Genomic DNA, 19,054 nt, shown 5'->3' with positions numbered 1-19,054 from the left:
CTAATTATTTCCGCAAATAATAATATGTCGTAGGGGATTTTACGACCGCCAAGTTGTCCAAGTACATTGTTTTGACACTTCTGCATTTCGCTACGTAACCTCAAACTCGACAATTTTTACTCAAATCGAACGAAATGGGGAAACGACAGCACCAAAAGGACAAAATGTAAGTACCCACCCCGTCACACTAACCCCAACTAACGTTATTACCACAGGTACTTGACGTACACCGAATGGACTACGTTATATGGGGGTAAAAAGTCAGGCTACACCACCGCAGAAGAAGACCACTTTAAACGACTCCCATTTGACCATTGTTGCTTGTCTTTGCAACCTTTTGAAATTCCGTACTGTGACCTCGATGGTAACATCTTTGATCTAGAACCATTACTACCTTTTTTGAAAAAGTTCAAAATTAACCCAGTCACGGGCAAACCTTTGGATTTCCGCACTCTAGTACAACTCAACTTTTACAAAAACACGGAAGGCGAGTTCGAGTGTCCCGTTTTGTTTAAACAGTTCACGAAAAGTTCGCACATTGTGGCCAACGCTGTCACCGGAAACGTCTACCTGATGGAAGCTGTAGAACAACTAAACATCAAAAACAAGAACTGGAAGGACTTAATCAACGACCAACCGTTCGAAAGGAAAGATATTATAACGTTGCAGAACCCTGTAGACTTGTCTAAATTCAACATTTCGACTTTTTATCACATTAAAAACAACGTGAGAGTGGAAACTGAAGGTGAGTTACATTGTATTAAAGTATAGTGATACTATATTATAATTCATAGAGGAAATTGCGGCAAAAGGCGACCCACAAGCGCATTTAAAAAATATCAACCCTGAAACTAAATACACTCTAGAGGAGCTCAAAAGGGACTACAAAGAACCCACTATTAGTATAAATAAAGTTGAAGTGAAGGCGAAAGCTGATAAGTTTAATGCGGCGCATTTTTCGACGGGGGCTGTCGCCGCAGCTTTTACTTCGACGGTGATGGAGCCTAAACTGGTCCATGAAGCCGCCGTCAAACACGAGGATGAAGTGCGATATGACCGCGTTAAAAAAAAGGGGTACGTGAGATTGGTGACGAATCTCGGACCTTTAAATCTTGAAATTTACTGCGACGACGTGCCAAAAGCGTCTGAAAATTTTGTAAGACACTGTGAAAATGGGTACTACAATGGTACCAAGTTTCACAGGTCTATTAGGAATTTCATGGTAGGTATTTTGATTCAGAGGGGAATAAAACTGATTTCGTGGTAGATTCAAGGTGGGGATCCTACTAACACCGGGACTGGGGGCGAGTCTATATGGGGTAAAAAATTCGAAGATGAGTTCAGGCCGAATTTAACCCATACGGGACGAGGGGTCTTGTCTATGGCCAATTCCGGTAAAAACACAAATGGGTCACAATTGTAAGTTTTTGGATTTTTTTTTTTTGGATTTCTATGTTTCATGTTTTAGTTTCATTACGTACCGGTCGTGCAAACATCTAAACAATAAACATACGATTTTCGGACGGTTGGTAGGTGGGATGGAATCTTTAACAGAAATGGAAAAAATAGAAGTGGATAATAAAGATAAACCAATTGAAGATATAGTCATAATTAAGGCGCAAGTTTTTGTAAATCCGTTTGAAGAAGCAGATGAACAAGTACGACTTTTGAACTCAACCGTCGTTACATTTTTATTTTTATTTTTTTTTATAGTTGGCTAAAGAAAGAGAAGAAGAAGCGAAGAGACAAAGGGAGGAAGAAGCAATGAAAAAGAGAAAACTGGAAGCTCAGAAGACGTTAAAAGTGTACAAAAGCGGCGTCGGGAAGTACATAAATCTGGAAGCTGTGAAAAAGTGTGTATAGACACTTAAATTTTCAAAAATAGTACTAATTGTCATTGTTTTAGCACCCCTGATGCCAACAGCGAGGACGCTAAAGACGCCCCACTCCAAAAAAAGAAAAAAAAGAAGTTTTCGTTCGACAATTGGTGAATTTTCAGCTATAAAAATATACAATACATATATAATAATTTCAATAAATTACGTGTTCACGTTTGCCCCTTAGTAACACCCGCCATTCCGTGACCTCCATGCACCTCCACTATTTGTATTTGTACAATTTTATTCAAATACACTGCCGCCCCTTATCTTTTTTGCAAACATCAGCCAAATTCCGATTGGTGGAAACTGTAATCTCTTTGTTTTTATGTTGCTCGGGTTATTCTAAATACGGTACAATCACCGTCATGTGATCGATGCGCACAGCGGATTCCTGGACGCGCTCGTGCTCTACGCGACGTCGAAACCCCAGCTGAGTGACTTTTATTGTTGTTATTCGGAGAACCCTCGCAGTTATCGAGCTTGAGCAGTGTGAGCAGCAGTGAGGTGCGTATTATTACGAAGTGTCATAAACCGGCTTCAACTTTTGGGAAATTTTTCGTGTAAACATGGACTGCAACAGTATTTTCCGAAAGTATTCGCGCTATGTGCTGATTATTTTCAATTTTCTGTTTGTGGTAAGTAGGATTTTGTCGGGTTTTGCGTCACTTTGACGAGGATTTTGTTATCATTGTCAGAATGGAGTTGTGTTTACACTATTAATGATAGAAAAGGTTATTGTAAGGTTGCTTTTTTGTGCCGGTTGTGAGTCATTTATGTTGATGGTTCTGGCAGATAATAATAATAATATAATCGTTATTATCTCGTTTAACCTTGAGGGGTTTGAGCTATTTTTTAGGTTTGTGAATTTTTTGTTGGGTAATCTTGCGCAACCTTTGCCCTTCCGTGCCATAATTAAATTAGCATCCCTGGCGGCTGCGAAAGTCAAGTCTGGGTGACAGGGCCGGACTCTGCGGTTTATTTTGACCGGACTGTCATGTATCTGTTAAAATGTTAACGCTTAGAATTTCGATGACGCAGCGGATACACCTTTGTATAGTGACTGGTAATTTTTTTATACAATTATTATTACTATATAAAATCTATCTATCATTATCAGAAAACTCCAAGAATGGTATAAACAGAAAGACGATATCTTGAAATGATAAATTCGTAAAATCCAAAAATATTGTTTGAGGTGAGTTTTGAAACGAATTTCGATTGAAATAGAATTAATAGTCAACAACTGATACCAGAAATGAATTCTGCACCGCAAAATTAGTCCGCACGCAGATTGAAAGTCTGATTTTTTTCACCCAGAGTCAATATTTTGGTAACCCTCGGCTTCGCCTCGGGTTAAAAATCAATGGGTCTAAAAAGATGTTTAGATTATAGGCATAAGCAATTAAAACAACATAATTTTTGGGAAAATATGTTTGATGAGCGAGTTGACAATGACTACTTTTTGATTTTGGTACTATATAATTTTTTATATTATTGTGGACTCCACCTTGGACTGATTTTATACATATGTTAAGAAAACAAATCTAAAAAATAAACCCCACCCACCCGCCCCAATCTCGATTGTGACGAATATTTCATTCGTTGTCAGACCGAGGGGCGGAGCTTAATTGTAAAATCGATGTTTCCCGATAAAAATTTACCAAAACGTTTTAAATATATTGTCGTGAAAAGATTGTTACCGTATATCCAGAAAAAAGGCAAAATTGCTGATGGTACTCGTTGTGAATATTGAAACTCTAAAAAATTGTTATATTTCATATTGTAAATTGTGGAAAAATGGTGAAAATTTTCCAAAAAATGAAAACGAAACAAATTTTTTACACTAGACATCTAGATTTTGGGAAAAAATTCAAAATTGTATGACAATATTCTGCAATTTCATCAAATTTTATTCGTTTAGCCCCTCCCAAAAATTGATGACGTCATCTCAAAATTTTGTCTATCTAAATAATGCAAAATATTATGACTACTTTAGGTTTATTAATCCATTCATAATTCTAAATAATGCAAAATGTGTATTATGACTATACTTTTGGTTTAACAAACATTTTAAAATTCACTTTTTTTTAGACAATAACATTAATAATTTAGCTTCTCAGGGACGCTAACGAGTAATTTTTAATAACACCTGAACGTGCTCGCTGCGCTCGCATTCTTGTATGGGTTTTGCCGTTATGCTCCGCCCCTCGGTCTGGCAACGAATGAAAAATTAATCACAATTGAGATTGGGGACGGTATAGGTGGGGCTTAATCTTTAGCTTTCTTTTTCACTTAATGCATACAGTTTTGTTTGAACAATACAATTACTTAAGAACTTGTTTTACATGGTAATTCCTTGAGACAAATTAGTTTGGCAATTAAGCTCCGCCTCCCGGTTCACGACGAATAGAAAAATAATAATTTAATTAATACCTTTAGTTATCTTCGTATAACACGATTACTTAAGAACATATTTCACATGGTAACTTCTAATTAAGCTCCGCCCCTCGGCTCACGACGAATAAAAAATATCAGACTAGAGATAGGGTGGGTGGGCGGGGCTTATATTTTGCCTTTTTTTTCTTAATATATATACCTAGCTATCTTTTCACAACAAGAAACCATGGTTAAAATGGTACATTTTTGCAAGGAAATATGGATTTATCAATCATGGGGCGGAGCCTAATAGCAAAATTTATATTTCCTTATACAAACTTTCCATTTTCAAGGTGTTTTAAGTTTCATGTTGTGAAAAAAAGTCTACACATATTAAAACAAAAAGGCAAAATGTAAGCCCGCCCACCCGCCCTGTCTCTATTGTGATGATTTTTTTTATTCGTCGTGAACCAAGAGTACGAAGCTTAACTGCAAAATACTTATTTCTTAACAAGAAATTAAAAACATGTTCATTATCGGGTTGTTCAAAGAATACCATGTGTATTAAAAAAAAACAATATAAACCCCGCCCGCCCACCCTGTCTCAATTGTAAGGATTTTTTTAATCTTAGAAACTTAAAACACATTTAAAATGGTAAATTTTTGTAATAAAGTATGGATTTTACAATTAGGCTCCGCCCCTAGATCTGGCAACGAATGAAAACTTCATTACTACATATTTAGAGTTTTCTGTGAACAATACAATTACTTAAGAAATTGTTTCACATGGTAATTCCTTGAAAGCACTCAGGTTTGGGAATTAAACTCCACCTCCCGGCTCATGACGAATAGAAAAATTCATCACAATTGAGACAGGGTGGGTGGGCGGGGCTTATATTTTGCCTCTGTTTTTCTTAATATACATAGTCTTCTTTCCATAACAAGAAACTCAAAACCTCTAAACTTATAGGTATAGTTTCCTTTGAACAACACCATATTTAAAAACATGTTTCACAGGATAATTTCTTCCCGAGAAATAAGGATTTTGTAGTTAAGCTCCGCCCGCCTAACGCACGACGAAAAATTCATCACAATTGAGACAGAGTGGGTGGGCGGGGCTTATATTTTGTCTCTGTTTTTTCTTTATATGGATAATCATATTTTCACAACAAGAAACTCAAAACATGTTTAAAATGGTAAATTTTTGTTGTAATCAACTTAAACCCTCCTCTTTTCTTCTACAACCCCTTTAAATACGGCAAAAGTTGAATATCAAAGTTACTATCAAGGGCAACTTTTTGTAGGGAAATTGATTTTTGCAATTATGCTCCGCCCCTCGGTTTGACAACAAATGACAAATTCATCACAACTGAGATCTGGGCGAGTTTCCTTTGAACAACACGATACTTAAAAACATGTTGCTCAGGATAATTTTTTGTAGAGAAATAAAGATTTTGCAGTTAAGCTCCGCCCCTGGACTCACCACGGGTAGAAAAAAATCATCACATTAGAGATCGGGTGAGTGGGCGGGGCTTATATTTTGCCTCTGTTTTTCTTAACATACGCAGTTTTGTTTTCATAAGAAGAAACTTTAATTATGTGTAAAGTAGTAAAAAAAGGCAAAATACAAATTCAGTGACTTCTGCGCCTCGAAATCTACAAGAAAAAGCATTTAGTTAAATTTCGAAAATCGTCGAAAATGCGTCGAAATTTGCTGGTACTTGCCAAATAACGTACCCTCTAAGAAAATAAAAGGAGCGTAGGCCAGGCTAGTATTTGCCAAAATAAGACTCACTTTGGCAAATGACCTACTCTTCAAACATCAGTCTTATTTTGACAAGTACTAGCCCCGCCCACCCACCCTTATTTTCCTAGAGGATATATCATTTGCAAAAATCAGTCTCGTACTTACCAAGATAAGACTGATTTTGGCAGATGGCCTACTCTTCTAAGAAAATAAAGGGTGGGTGGGTGGGGCTAGTACTTTTTCTTAGAATAGTAGGTCATTTGTCAAAATAAGTCTTATTTTGGCAAATACTAGGCTGGCCTATGCGCTTTTTGTTTTCTTAGAGGGTAGGTTATTTGGCAAGTGTTAGTCCCATCCACCCCCCCCCCCCCCCTTTGTTTTCTTAGAGAATAGATCATTTGCCCAAATCAGTCTTTTCGTAGCGAGTACTACTGCATTTTTCAGTTTTTCGTTTTTTCAACTTTTGAATTTTTCAATTTCTCGCCTTTTAAATTTTCAATTTTTTGCAGTCTTTCGATTTTTGATTTCTCAGAGCAACTGAAAAAAATTTTTAATTTTACAGTTTTGGTAGTTTTCCGATTTCTCAATTACTTGATTTTTAAAAATATCGAAAAAATATGTTTATTTTTTTTAATTTTCAATTTTTGATTTTTTGCCATCGGATTTTTGGAAGGGAGTAAAAAGTAATTTTGATCAGGGATTTGCCATGTTTACCGTAACTTTAAAACATCTGAAAATTTTGTTTCTAATTTTCAATTTTTGATTTTTCGGTTTTTCAAAATTTCGGTTCGAATAAATTTTTAACAAGTACTAGCCCCACCCGCCCCGCCTTTATTTTTTTAGAAGAATAAGTCATCTGCCAAAATCAGTCTTATCTTGACAAGTACTAGCCCCGCCCACCCACCCTTATTTTCTTAGAAGAGTGGGTCATCTGCCAAAATCAGTCTTATCTTGACAAGTACTAGCTACAAGTCACGCGAAAACAATACTGTCTCTCAAATTGTCGCCCTGTTTTTATTATTTTGTTAAATTAAATTTATTTCTGTGTTTATTTGTCTTCTTTTTTTGCTCATTTGTACATCGTGTTTGTGAATGGGTTTTTAATAAAATAGCAATCACTAGTTAAATTAATAATTTTTAAAGTTTGTTTTGCAAAATTTTTCAGGGTGGCCGGTTTCGTACATTTTTGCCGAATTTCTTCAAATTTATGAGTGTTTTTGGGAGTATGAATGAAAACAGCAATAAATAATAATAGTAATACTAATACTAATTATAAAAAATACATTTGTCTTTTTTTAGCTCACTGGTGTGATTATTTTGTCAGTCGGTGCTACAGTGAAAGCCTACTACCATGAATACAACAGGTTCCTCGACGACAAATACATCTACGCTTCCGACCTCCTGATCGTAATCGGAGTGATTATTTTCATCATCTCGTTCTTCGGCTGCTGCGGCGCCCTCAAAGAAAATGCCTGCATGACCCTAACAGTAACCACCCTCTCAATTTACTTTCTCCAATAATCAACCCCATTTTTAAGTTCTCCACCTTGCTCATCGTCATCTTCGTCCTAGAGGTGATGGTGGGCATCGGTGGCCTGGTGCTGAAGCACAAGACCGACGAATTGATCGAGAATGCGTTGAACGAAACGATGAAGGAATACACGAATAATACTGAAGTAAATGAGTTGTGGGACAACGTCCAGAGAAATGTAAGTTTTGTGATTTTTTTTCGTGGCTAATATTAGATACAATAGTTCAATTGCTGCGGTATCCACAACTACACCGACTGGGAAAAACCGAGTTCTCCTACACATAAGTTGATTCCGATTTCTTGCTGCACTTTCGACGCTGGAAGTACCGGAAACGTATCGTGCACTGATGCTTCATCGGGACTTCATGCCCAAGGGTGTTTGGATGCTTTTAGTGACTACATTGAAGGTCATGCTACTTCGATTGAGAGCGTCGGGATCACACTTGCCGTTATTCAGGTAGAGATGAAGAAGTTTTTCGGTTTTGTGGATAATTGGTTTTTATTTCAGCTTCTTGGTATTATTCTGTCGTGCTACTTATCCAGGCAGATCAAGAGTGACTACGAAACAGTTTAATTTCGTAATTTTTTTAGCAACTTCAAATTGATAAAATGCTTGTTTGTTACAGTTGAAAATTAGCAATACTACTCCGTTGTAACTTTAAAGTAAACATAGTTTATTTACCTTTATTATTTCATATTGACTGTGTATGAATTTTTTTTTAATAAATGAAATAATACGTAGTTGTATTTTGTGGCTTTTAATAATTAATCCCAGTGACTACTAACGCTTGTGATTTTTTTTTGTCAGGTTCACAACACATTTAAAATTTTATGGTGGCATACCTGATTGTCAAATTGACATTTATGACATCAAGTCAATAGCTGTCATCGTTTCAACCAATCAACACGTTGTGTTGATTGGGCGTGCTCATGTCAAAACTGACAACTCTGACATCCAGATTTTTAGGAAAAAAATTAAAATTGTATGATAGTAGTCTGGAATTTAGTCCAACTTTATTCCTTTATCCCCTCCCAAAAATTGATGACGTCATCTCAAAAAAAAATAATCCAATCGATTTTATTGATCAAATCAAGAAACTTCATAAGTTTAGAGTAATATTTTGTAATAAAACCTAAACATGCCCGCTGCGCTCGCGTTTTAAACATCCTTTTTTAAAGTGTAGTCTCAGAAATATTCAAGAAAAAGTATTAGAGAAGTCGTTTGGGTTCAAATGTAATACTAACAATAAATCTGTCAATAAAAAAATACCCCTAGAATACGAGCGCAGCGAGCACGTTTAGATCGCTAAAGTCTCCCCAACAGATAATTACAAACATGTTAGGATTCAATTTTTTAGACAATAAAAATGTTTCTTAATTAATCTTCGCAGGGACACTAACGAGTAATTTCTAAATAACACCTGAACGTGCTCCCTGCGCTCGCATTCAAATTGTGTTTTTTAAATAAAAAGCTTTACGAAAGAATCGTCATGGCCAACTTCATTAATCCTTTCTTTTCCCAACAAGAAAATTAAAAGGGTAAATTTTTGTAGAGAAATATGGATTTTGCAATTATGCTCCGCCCCCAACGATAAAAACTTTCATGTTTAAAAAAAAAAAAGGGAAAATGTAAGCCCGCCCACCCGCCCTATCTCCATTGTGATGATTTTTTTTATTCGCCGTGAACCAATAGGGCGCAGTTTAACCGCAAAATTATTACTTGATTGATTACTTATTATTTCACATTTAATTTGTCGTAGAAAAATAAGGGCTTCACAATTAAGCTCCGCCCCTCGGTTTACGACGAATAAAAAAAAATCGTCAGAATTGAGATAGGGTGGGTGGGCGGGGTTTATATTTTGCCTCTGTTTTGCTTAATATATGTAGTCTTGTTTTCACTTAAAACATGTTTAAAACAGTAAATTTTTGGCTTGAAATATGGATTTTGCAATTATGCTCCGCCCCTCGGTCTGATAACCAATGAGAAATTCTAAATTCATCACAATTGAACATGGGATGGATATGGATTGGGCTTCATTTTTGGCTTGTTTTTTTCTAGGTATACATAGGATTCTTTGAACAACACGATACTCAAAAACATGTTTTTAATTTCTTGTACATTTTCTCTTAATATGTGTGGTCATCTTTTCCCGATAAGAAACTTAAAACATGTTTAAAATGGTAAATTTGTGTAGGGAAATATCGATTTTGCAATTAGGCTCCGCCCCTTGGTCTGACAACGAATGAAAAATGTATCACAATTGAGATTGGGGCGGGTGGGTGGGGCTTCTCTTTTGGTTTCCTTTTTTAATTAATACCTTTAGTTTTCTTTGTATAACACGATTACTTAAGAACATATTTCACATGGTAATTTCTAATTAAGCTCCCTCCATCGGCTTACGACGAATAAAAAAATCATCAGAATAGAGATAGGGTGGGTGGGCGGGGCTTATATTTTGCCTTTTTTTCTTAATATATACAGGGTGTTATTGAAAGGTACGTACAACAAAATGGACAGTTCTTTGCGAAGTCTAAGAAGTCGGAAAAACTTATTTTGTGTTATCAAAATTATAAGGGGAAAATTAACCCTTAGCCAGCCTTTTTAGACGCTACTGAAGGATAAGTAGGTAAAATTAATTTATTTTAGTAAATCCTAGCAACTGTAACAATAAAACTTTTGTCAAGACTAAAGGTTGCTATAGAAACGAAAGATGATCTTTTTATCAGAGGCGTACAACGAATTTGGACATAAATTTTAATAATTTTTATCTCTAAAAGGAGAACACTTTTACCTGAACTTTTTTTAACTTTTAGCACCTATACTTCGAAACCAATTGCCCATTTTATTTTGTACGTACCTTTCAATAACAGGCTGTATACATAGCTATCTTTTCAGAACAAGAAACCATGGTTAAAATGGTCAAGTTAAGAGGTTAGAGCGTATTAGCAGTGATAAGACCGACACTCTCTCTTTAATTAATTTTTAGTGGTTAAAGTGCCTTGTTTTTTCTTGAATTTTGGACAGTGTCTGGAAATTAGGATTATATACGCCCTGTGTCACTGTTGTCGCCTTTTGATTGCGTAAGTTAAGGGGTTTCTCTATTTTGTACGTGGCTTCTGCATTTTTTGCCCTTTCACGTGATAACGTTATCTTGGTTTTATTGATTAATTAGCTTTAGCTTTTTGCTACAATATAGCTGTATCCTCTGTCTCTTTTGTTTTACCTTCCCTGGTCTAGTCTGTTTGTCAAGTACTGTCAGTCACCACGACGGACCGCGTTGGTGTGAAGAATTGTTTCCTTGTTATCCTATTAATATGGCAGTTCTATGTTTAATTTGTGAGAATGCTATCACCCCTACGACTCCTTCTACAAAATGTGGTACATGCAAAAAACATGCACATATTAAATGTTTAAAACTGAGTGAGTCTGAAATAGCTGAAATAATAAACGACAAATCTTCTTGGATTTGTCCTAAATGCTCGCCTTCTAGTAACATAATCTCAATTGAAAAAATTGAGGAAATCATTATAAAACAACTAAGTGTGGTGCAACAGGACATTAAACAAACTATTGAAAATCACTTCAAAGCTATCAATGACAGATTAACAACCGTTGAGGATAATGTACGACTAATTCAGGAGGAATGGGCAGCGTTTAAGACGTCTAATACAATGCCTAATAACAATTCATCTGATCTTAATGTGATTGTGGCCGAAATTGAGGAGCGTAAAAGACGGAGTTCTAATGTACTATTGTTTAATTTACCTGAATCTTCTTCTACATCGATTGCACAAAGGGTTGCGGACGATTTGCAACAGGTTATGTCTATTTTATCCCCGTTGGGTTTCATTTCTCATCCTCAAAAAGTTATTCGCATTGGTCCTCCTAAGTCTAACACTGTTCGTCCTTTGAGAATAGTTTGTGAAAATGAGAATCTGGCTAAAGACATTCTCCGCTCAAACAAAAATAACCCTAATCGTGATAAATTCTTTCGTCCTGATTTAACTAAACTTCAGCGTGATTTTAATAATGATATTCGCCGTGAATTTAAGGACAGGGTTTCTAAAGGTGAGAAGGACGTAACTTTAAAATACAAAAACAATCAAGCTTATATTACCAAAACAAGTTCATCTCGCAATAGTTTTTCAAAAAAGTAATAAACTTTTACTATCAGAATGTTGGTGGCCTTAGGTCAAAATTAAAGGAATTTTCGTTAATGGTTAATTCTAGTGTTTACGATATTATTATTATTTCGGAATCCTGGCTTTGCAGCAGTATTTCCAACGAAGAACTGGGTTTAAATAATTATAGCATTTTTCGTGCTGATCGCAATGTTGATTATACGGGTAAACATCGTGGTGGTGGTGTGTTGATTGCGATCAGGAATGATTTTTGTGTTCATACTGTTCTTTGTAGTATTTCTGTGGAAAGCATTTTTGTTCATTTAAAATATAATGATTTAGATTTGATTGTTGGGGGTGTGTATATTCCTCCTGCGTCTCCTCTTAGTATTTTCGAGGATTATTGTAGTGACCTGGAATTAATTTTTGAGCGTTTTCCTGATTCATCTTATGTCATCGCCGGTGATTTTAATTTACCACATCTCGTCTGGAATGGTAATGATATTCTTTTTGATTCATCGACTAGTAAACATGAATATTATGACGTTATTAACTCAACTTCAGCATTTCTGAATCTTAAACAAGTTAATTTATTTCCCAATGGCAGAAACGTTTTTCTTGATCTTATTTTTACAAATATTGTTGCACTTGCAGTTTTGCCTGCTGTAGATCCTATTTTTCCTCAAAGTCTTCATCACTCTCCGTATTCATGGTATATTTCCTGCACCTCTTCATCTTCGCTTCACTCTGAAGTTCAAATATTTGACTTTAATAATGGTGACTATATTTCTTTAAATGAATTTTATGCATCGATTAATTGGGATAATTATTTTCTTGGTCTTAATTTGGATGAAAAAGTGGCAGTTTTTTATGACATAGTTTTTAACGGGTTTGAACAGTTTATTCCACATAAAATATTAAGGCATAATGCTCGTAATAATTATCCGGTATGGTTCGATAAAGAATTGAAAGATCTTTGTCGCAATAAACGCATAGCGCACTCTATCTATAAAAAATCAGGCAGGTTTGAAGATTATATTTATTTTAAATCCTTGAGATCGCGATGTAAACAGTTATGTGAACAACTGTATGCTGCGTATATATCTAACGTTAATGTTAGTATTTTTAATAATCCCAAATTTTTCTGGAAATTTGTTCGTGACAAAAAGAAGAGTGACAGCAGTATTCCTGCTGAAATGACACTTGATCAGCACTCTGTAAAAGGTGGGGATGAAGTGGCTAATCTTTTTGCACAATATTTTTCTTCTGTTTACGCAGTTGATGACTTGAGGAATTTTGCTTGTTGTTTTGATTCATCGTCTCAAGTGAATGATTCTGGCTTATATATTAGTTTATCAGATGTTTTTAACCATATTTCCTTTTTGAAGTCATCTTGTAATCCTGGCCCTGATGGTGTTCCCAGCATTGTTCTAAAAAACTGTAAATTCTCTCTTTGCTTACCTTTATTTATCTTATTTCAAACGTCACTCAGTGAAGGCGTCTTTCCTCAATTATGGAAGAACAGTTATGTAATTCCCATCTTCAAATCTGGACAACGTAACAACGTGGACAATTATAGAGGGGTCTGCAACCAATCTGCAATTCCCAAATTACTTGATGCTATTGTATCCATTCAGCTCCGATGGGCATCTGCATCTATTATCTCAAGTAGTCAGCATGGTTTTTTCTCTAACAGGTCAACATTGTCTAACCTTCTTGAATACAAATCATTTTTAAATGAAGCATTTGCCAATCGATCGCAAGTAGATTCTGTTTATACAGATTTTTCAAAAGCTTTTGATCGGGTTAATCATCGATTGCTAATTGTAAAGCTACATAAGTTAGGTTTTAGAGAAGGTACGATTAAATGGCTATCTTCTTTTCTGGTTGACAGAAAACAACAGGTACGAATTTATAATTATATTTCGGCCCCTTTTTGCGTATCTTCTGGTGTTCCACAAGGTACACATTGTGGACCCATTCTTTTTTTGTTATTTATTAATGACTTAACTTGCAGTTTCCATTTTTCAAATTATTTACTGTATGCAGATGACCTGAAACTATTTAAAACTATACGGTCCATTCAAGACGCTAAACAACTTCAATTGGACTTAGTTGCATTATTTAACTGGTGTCAAAATAACTGTCTTCATTTAAACATTAAGAAATGCTATGTAATATCATTTTATAAAACCAAATCGCATATCAGTTTTGATTACCAATTAGACAATGTCTCCGTCTCACGAGTTTTAGAAATAAAAGATTTGGGGGTGATTTTTGATACGACCCTTACATTTAAGAGCCATTATAACCATATTTACAATAAAGCCATGAGTATGTGGGGTTTCATTTGGCGTCATTGTAAAGATCTGTCTCCATTGGCCCTAAAATCTCTCTACTGCTCTCTTGTTCGATCGCATTTTGATTATTGCTCTTCTGTTTGGTTTCCTTTTTATAAAATCGACTATGAGAGACTTGAAAGAGTACAAAATAAATTTCTTCGAACTGTGGAATTTAAAATGGGTCATTCTCATATTAAGGGTGACTACCGATGGATTATGGATAAGTGTCAAATTCACTCTCTTATTATCCGTTGGAAAATTTCTGATGCCTGTGTTCTTCATGACATTATTAATGGACATATTGACAATCCAAGTCTGTTGAACAGATTGTCTTTTCTTATCCCTGCAGTTGACAGTCGTACAACAAGAAGTCGAAACATATTTAGAATATCAACATCAACAACACTTTTGGCTCAAAATCATCCGTTAAGAAGAATGATGGAAGAAGCTAATGAATATTCCTGCCGCATTCGAATCTCAATCTTTGATTCTAGTAGGCTGAAATTTAAAAATGATGTGTCGGTTTATTATTATTATAATATGTAATCTTATTTAGTTTAATTTTCAACTTTTTATTTGTTTAATTTGTATTAATATTGTACTGTATCGTGGAATCAAGAAACACTGTTTTTTTTTTCCTTTATTTGTAAAGTGGAGTTATATTCCGTAAATAAATTATTATTATTATTATTATTATTTTTACAAGGAAATGTGGATTTGTCAGTTATGGGGCGGAGCCTAATTGCAAAATCTATATTTCCTTATACCAACTTTCCATTTTAAAGGTGTTTTAAGTTTCATGTTGTGAAAAAAAGTCTACACATATTAAAACAAAAAGACAAAATGTAAGCCCGCCCACCCGCCCTGTCTCTATTGTGATGATTTTTTTTATTCGCCGTGAACCAAGGGGGTGGAGTTTAACCGCAAAATTATTACTTTAGAACATATTTCGCATTCAATTTGTCGTAGAAAAATAAGGATTTTACAATTAAGCTCCGTCCCTCGCCTTACGACGAATAAAAAAAATCATCAGAATCGAGATAGGGCGGGTGGGCGGGGCTTATATTTTACCTCTGTTTTGCTTAATATATGTAGTCTTGTTTTCATGACAAGAAACTTAAAACAGTAATTTTTGTGGGGAAATACGAATTTTGCAATTATGCTCCGCCCCTCGGTCTGATAACGAATGAGAAATTCTAAATTCATCTCAATTGAGCTTGGAATGGAAATGGGCTGGGGTTAATTTTTGGCTTGTTTTTTTCTTGATAGACATAGGATTCTTTGAACAACACGATACTCAAAAACATGATTTTCATTTCATGTACATTTTCTCTTAAGATGTGTGATCATCTTTTCCAAATAAGAAACTTAAAACATGTTTAAAATGGTAAATTTGTGTAGGGAAATATCGATTTTGCAATTAAGCTCCGCCCCTCCGTCTGACAACGAATGAAAAATTCATCACAATTGAGATCGGGTGGGTGGGTGGGGCTTCTCTTTTGGTTTTCTTTTTTAATTAACACGATTACTTAAGAACATATTTCACAGGGTAAGTAGTTTCCAATTAAGCTCCGCCCCCCGGCTTACGACGAATAAAAAAAAATCATCAGAATTGAGATAGGGTGGGTGGGCGGGGCTTATATTTTTTACAACAAAAAACTTAAAACAGTTAAAATGGTACAATTTTGCAAGGAAATATGGATTTTGCAATTATGGGGCGGAGCCTAATTGCAAAATCGATATTTCCTTATACAAATTTTCCATTTTAAACATGTTTTAAGTTTCATGTTGGGAAAAGAAGTCTACACATATTAAAACAAAAAGGCAAAATGTAAGCCCGCCCACCCACCCTGTCTCTATTGTGATGATTTTTTTTATTCGTCGTGAAGCAAGAGGGAGAAGCTTAACTGCAAAATACGTATTTCTTTACAAGAAATTAAAAACATGTTTTTGAGTATCGGTAAATATAAACCCCGCCCACCCACCCTGTCTCAATTGTAAGGATTTTTTTAATCTTAGAAACGTAAAACACATTTAAAATGGTAAATTTTTGTAATAAAATATGGATTTTACAATTAGGCTCCGCCCCTATATCTGGCAACGAATGAAAACTTCATTATTATATATTTATAGTTTTCTTTGAAAAATACAATTACTTAAGAACTTGTTTCACATGGTAATACCTTGAGAGAAATCAGGTTTGGCAATTAAGCTCCGCCTCCCGGCTCATGACGAATAGAAAATGTATAACAACTGTGACAGGGTGGGTGGGCGGGGTTTATATTTTTTCTCTGTTTTCCTTAATATACGTAGTCTTCTTTTCATAAGAAGAAACTTAAAATGCGTCTAAAACGGCACATTCTTGTGAGAAAATATAGATTTTGCAATTCTGCCTCATCCCTCGGTCTGACAACGAATGAAAAATTCATCCCAATTGAGATCGGGGCGGGTATAGGTGTGGCTTAATCTTTGACGTTTAGTTTCTATATATATATTTTTTTTACTTTTTTTCTTTGAACACGATTTTTAAAGACATATTTCATAATGTATTTAATTTCTTGTAGAGAAATAAGGATTCTGTAATTAAGCTCCTCCCTCCCGACGCACGACGAATAGAAAAATTCATCACAATTGAGACAGGGTGGGTGGGCGGGGCTTATACTTTGCCTCTGTTTTTCTTAATATACATAGTTTTCTTTTCATGACAAGAAACTCAAAATATGTTTAAAACACTAAATTTTTGTAGGGAAATTGAATGTTTCAATTATGCCCCACCTCTCGGTTTGTCAACAAATGACAATTTCAACACAACTGAGATCGGGACGAATGGGTGGTCCTTAAACTTTGACTTTTATTTTTTAAACATATAGGTATAGTTTCCTTGGAACACCATGATACTTAAAAACACGTTTCACAGGATAATTTTTTCCAAAGAAATAAAGATTTTGTAGTTAAACTCCGCCCGCCCGACGCACGACGAATAGAAAAATTCATCACAATTGAGACAGGGTGGGTGGGCGGGGCTTATATTTTGCCTCTGTCTTTGCTTTATATAAATAATCATCTTTTCACAACAAGAAAATCAAAACATGTTTAAAATGGTAATTTTTTTAGGGAAATTGATTTTTGCAATTATGCTCCGCCTCTCGGTTTGCCAACAAATGACAAATTCATTACAATCGAGATCGGGGCGGTTATAGGTGGGGTTTAATCTTACACCTTTAGTTTCTAAATATTTATTTAGTTCCTTTTGAACACGATTTTTAAAAATAAATTTCACATTGTAGAGAAATAAGGATTCTGTAATTAAACTCCGCCCTCTCGACGCACGACGAATAGAAAAATTCATCACAATTGAGACAGGGTGGGTGGGCGGGGCTTATATTTTGCCTCTGTTTTTCTTAATATACACAGTCTTCTTTTCATAACAAGAAACTCAAAACATGTTTACAACACTAAATTTTGTAGGGAAATTGAATTTTGCAATTCTGCTCCGCCCTTCGCCTTGCCAACGAATGAAAAATTCATCACAATTGAGGTAGGGGCGGGTATAGGTGGGGCTTAATCTTACACCTTTAGTTTCTAAATATATATTTAGTTCCTTTTGAACACGATTCTTAAAAACATATTTCACATTGTAGAGAAATAAGGATTCTGTAAAATTAAGCTCCGCCCTCCCGACGCACGACGAATAGAAAAATTCATCACAATTGAGACAGGGTGAGTGGGCGGGGCTTATACTTTGCCTCTGTGTTTCTTAACATACATAGTTTTCTTTTCATGACAAGAAACTCAATACATGTTTAAAATGGTAAACTTTTGTAGGAAAATTGATTTTTGTAATTATGCCCCACCCCTCGGTTTGTCAGCAAATGACAATTTCAATACAATTGAGATCGGGGCGAATGGGTGGTCCTTAAACTTTGACTTTTATTTTCTAAACATATACGTATAGTTTCCTTTGAACAACACGATACTTAAAAACATGTTTCACAGGATAATTTTTTCCAAAGAAATAAAGATTTTGTAGTTAAACTCCGCCCGCCCGACGCACGACTAATAGAAAAATTCATCACAATTGAGACAGGGTGGGTGGGCGGGGCTTATATTTTCCTCTGTTTTTTGTTTAATAATCATCTTTTCACAACAAGAAACTCAAAATATATTTAAAAAGGTAAATTTTTATAGGGAAATTGATTTTTGCAATTATGCTCCGCCTCACGGTTTGGCAACAAATGACAAATTCATTACAATTTAAAAACATATGCACAGGATAAATTTCTGTAGAGAATAAAGATTTTGCAGTTAAACTCCGCCCCTTGACTCACCACGAATAGAAAAAATGATCACATTAGAGATAGGGTGGGTGGGTGGGGTTTAATATTTTGTCTCTGATTTGCTTAATATACGCAGTTCTTTTTTTACAAGAAGAAACTTAAAACATGTTTAAAGTGGTAAAGCAAAAAGCAATCTGACCTGACCGAACCTGACCTGATAAGCACGTCAGATCATCGTTCTGAGTGTGAAGAAAGTATTGCATAAATTATCTAACATTTTTATTTATGCTGTTATCACTAAAATTAAATTCCTTTGGTGTCGTGGATTATAATCATCAGTGTAAAAAGATCTACAGCTGAAGTATCTATTAAGTACTTAAAAAAATAGCGTCATGACTCAAAACAATTACTCGTATTAATTATTATTAACTGATAACATTCGTGGTCACGCTGATTCATTTTCAAATAAAAAAATACAATGATGCGCAAGTTGCCGGCATCCAATGTCCGGATGGTCATTGCGGTACATCGTGTTAGTCATGCCATGAATTCGCCCCGTCATTTGTAATGTAAATAACAGTTACAATCACAACTGATATTTCTATCGTAAACTTTCATAACGAAGTTTCTGGGTGATGCAGCCGTCGTCCGTTTTCTCCTGATTAAATTTGAAAGTTCTTCGCTTCGAAAGCAGCACTATCCTTTCGCCTACGTTATAATTAAAATAAACTTCGCCCAAACATGCTGTCATCCTCAAAATAAAATCTTCGCACAAACAA

At 35.2% G+C, this 19,054-nt stretch overlaps 2 protein-coding genes across 2 annotated transcripts; both read left to right on the top strand.

Moving 5' to 3' along the window:
• Positions 1–58: 58 nt before the first annotated feature.
• LOC135136648 (RING-type E3 ubiquitin-protein ligase PPIL2) lies at positions 59–2,050 on the top strand. The gene is made up of 7 exons (XM_064066031.1): positions 59–166; positions 216–745; positions 795–1,222; positions 1,268–1,419; positions 1,469–1,658; positions 1,714–1,853; positions 1,907–2,050. The coding sequence occupies exons 1-7, from the start codon at positions 135–137 to the stop codon at positions 1,989–1,991; spliced, it is 1,557 nt and encodes a 518-aa protein (XP_063922101.1). The 5' UTR covers positions 59–134; the 3' UTR covers positions 1,992–2,050.
• A 220-nt stretch (positions 2,051–2,270) lies between these two features.
• On the top strand, positions 2,271–8,281 carry LOC135136649 (CD63 antigen-like). The gene is made up of 5 exons (XM_064066032.1): positions 2,271–2,515; positions 7,303–7,491; positions 7,542–7,712; positions 7,758–7,991; positions 8,043–8,281. Exons 1-5 carry the CDS (start codon positions 2,447–2,449, stop codon positions 8,106–8,108), a joined length of 729 nt encoding a protein of 242 aa, XP_063922102.1. The 5' UTR covers positions 2,271–2,446; the 3' UTR covers positions 8,109–8,281.
• Positions 8,282–19,054: the final 10,773 nt, after the last annotated feature.

The sequence above is a fragment of the Zophobas morio genome, unplaced genomic scaffold, assembly GCF_036711695.1.
Source record: "Zophobas morio isolate AGI-343-1 ecotype UQ-CSIRO unplaced genomic scaffold, CSIRO_AGI_Zmor_V1 ptg000026l, whole genome shotgun sequence".
Taxonomy (NCBI): domain Eukaryota; kingdom Metazoa; phylum Arthropoda; class Insecta; order Coleoptera; family Tenebrionidae; genus Zophobas; species Zophobas morio.
This window is presented reverse-complemented; position numbering and strand designations above follow the sequence as displayed.

Excerpts from the sequence above, each read along its gene's own strand:
- LOC135136648 (XM_064066031.1), top strand. The coding sequence starts at position 135 with ATGGGGAAACGACAGCACCAAAAGGACAAAAT. Across the intron at positions 1,223-1,267 it reads GGTCTATTAGGAATTTCATG|ATTCAAGGTGGGGATCCTAC; the intron begins GTAGGTATTTTG and ends ATTTCGTGGTAG. Across the intron at positions 1,659-1,713 it reads TTGAAGAAGCAGATGAACAA|TTGGCTAAAGAAAGAGAAGA; the intron begins GTACGACTTTTG and ends TTTTTTTTATAG.
- LOC135136649 (XM_064066032.1), top strand. The coding sequence starts at position 2,447 with ATGGACTGCAACAGTATTTTCCGAAAGTATTCGCGCTATGTGCTGATT. Across the intron at positions 2,516-7,302 it reads TTTTCAATTTTCTGTTTGTG|CTCACTGGTGTGATTATTTT; the intron begins GTAAGTAGGATT and ends GTCTTTTTTTAG. Across the intron at positions 7,992-8,042 it reads TCACACTTGCCGTTATTCAG|CTTCTTGGTATTATTCTGTC; the intron begins GTAGAGATGAAG and ends TTTTTATTTCAG.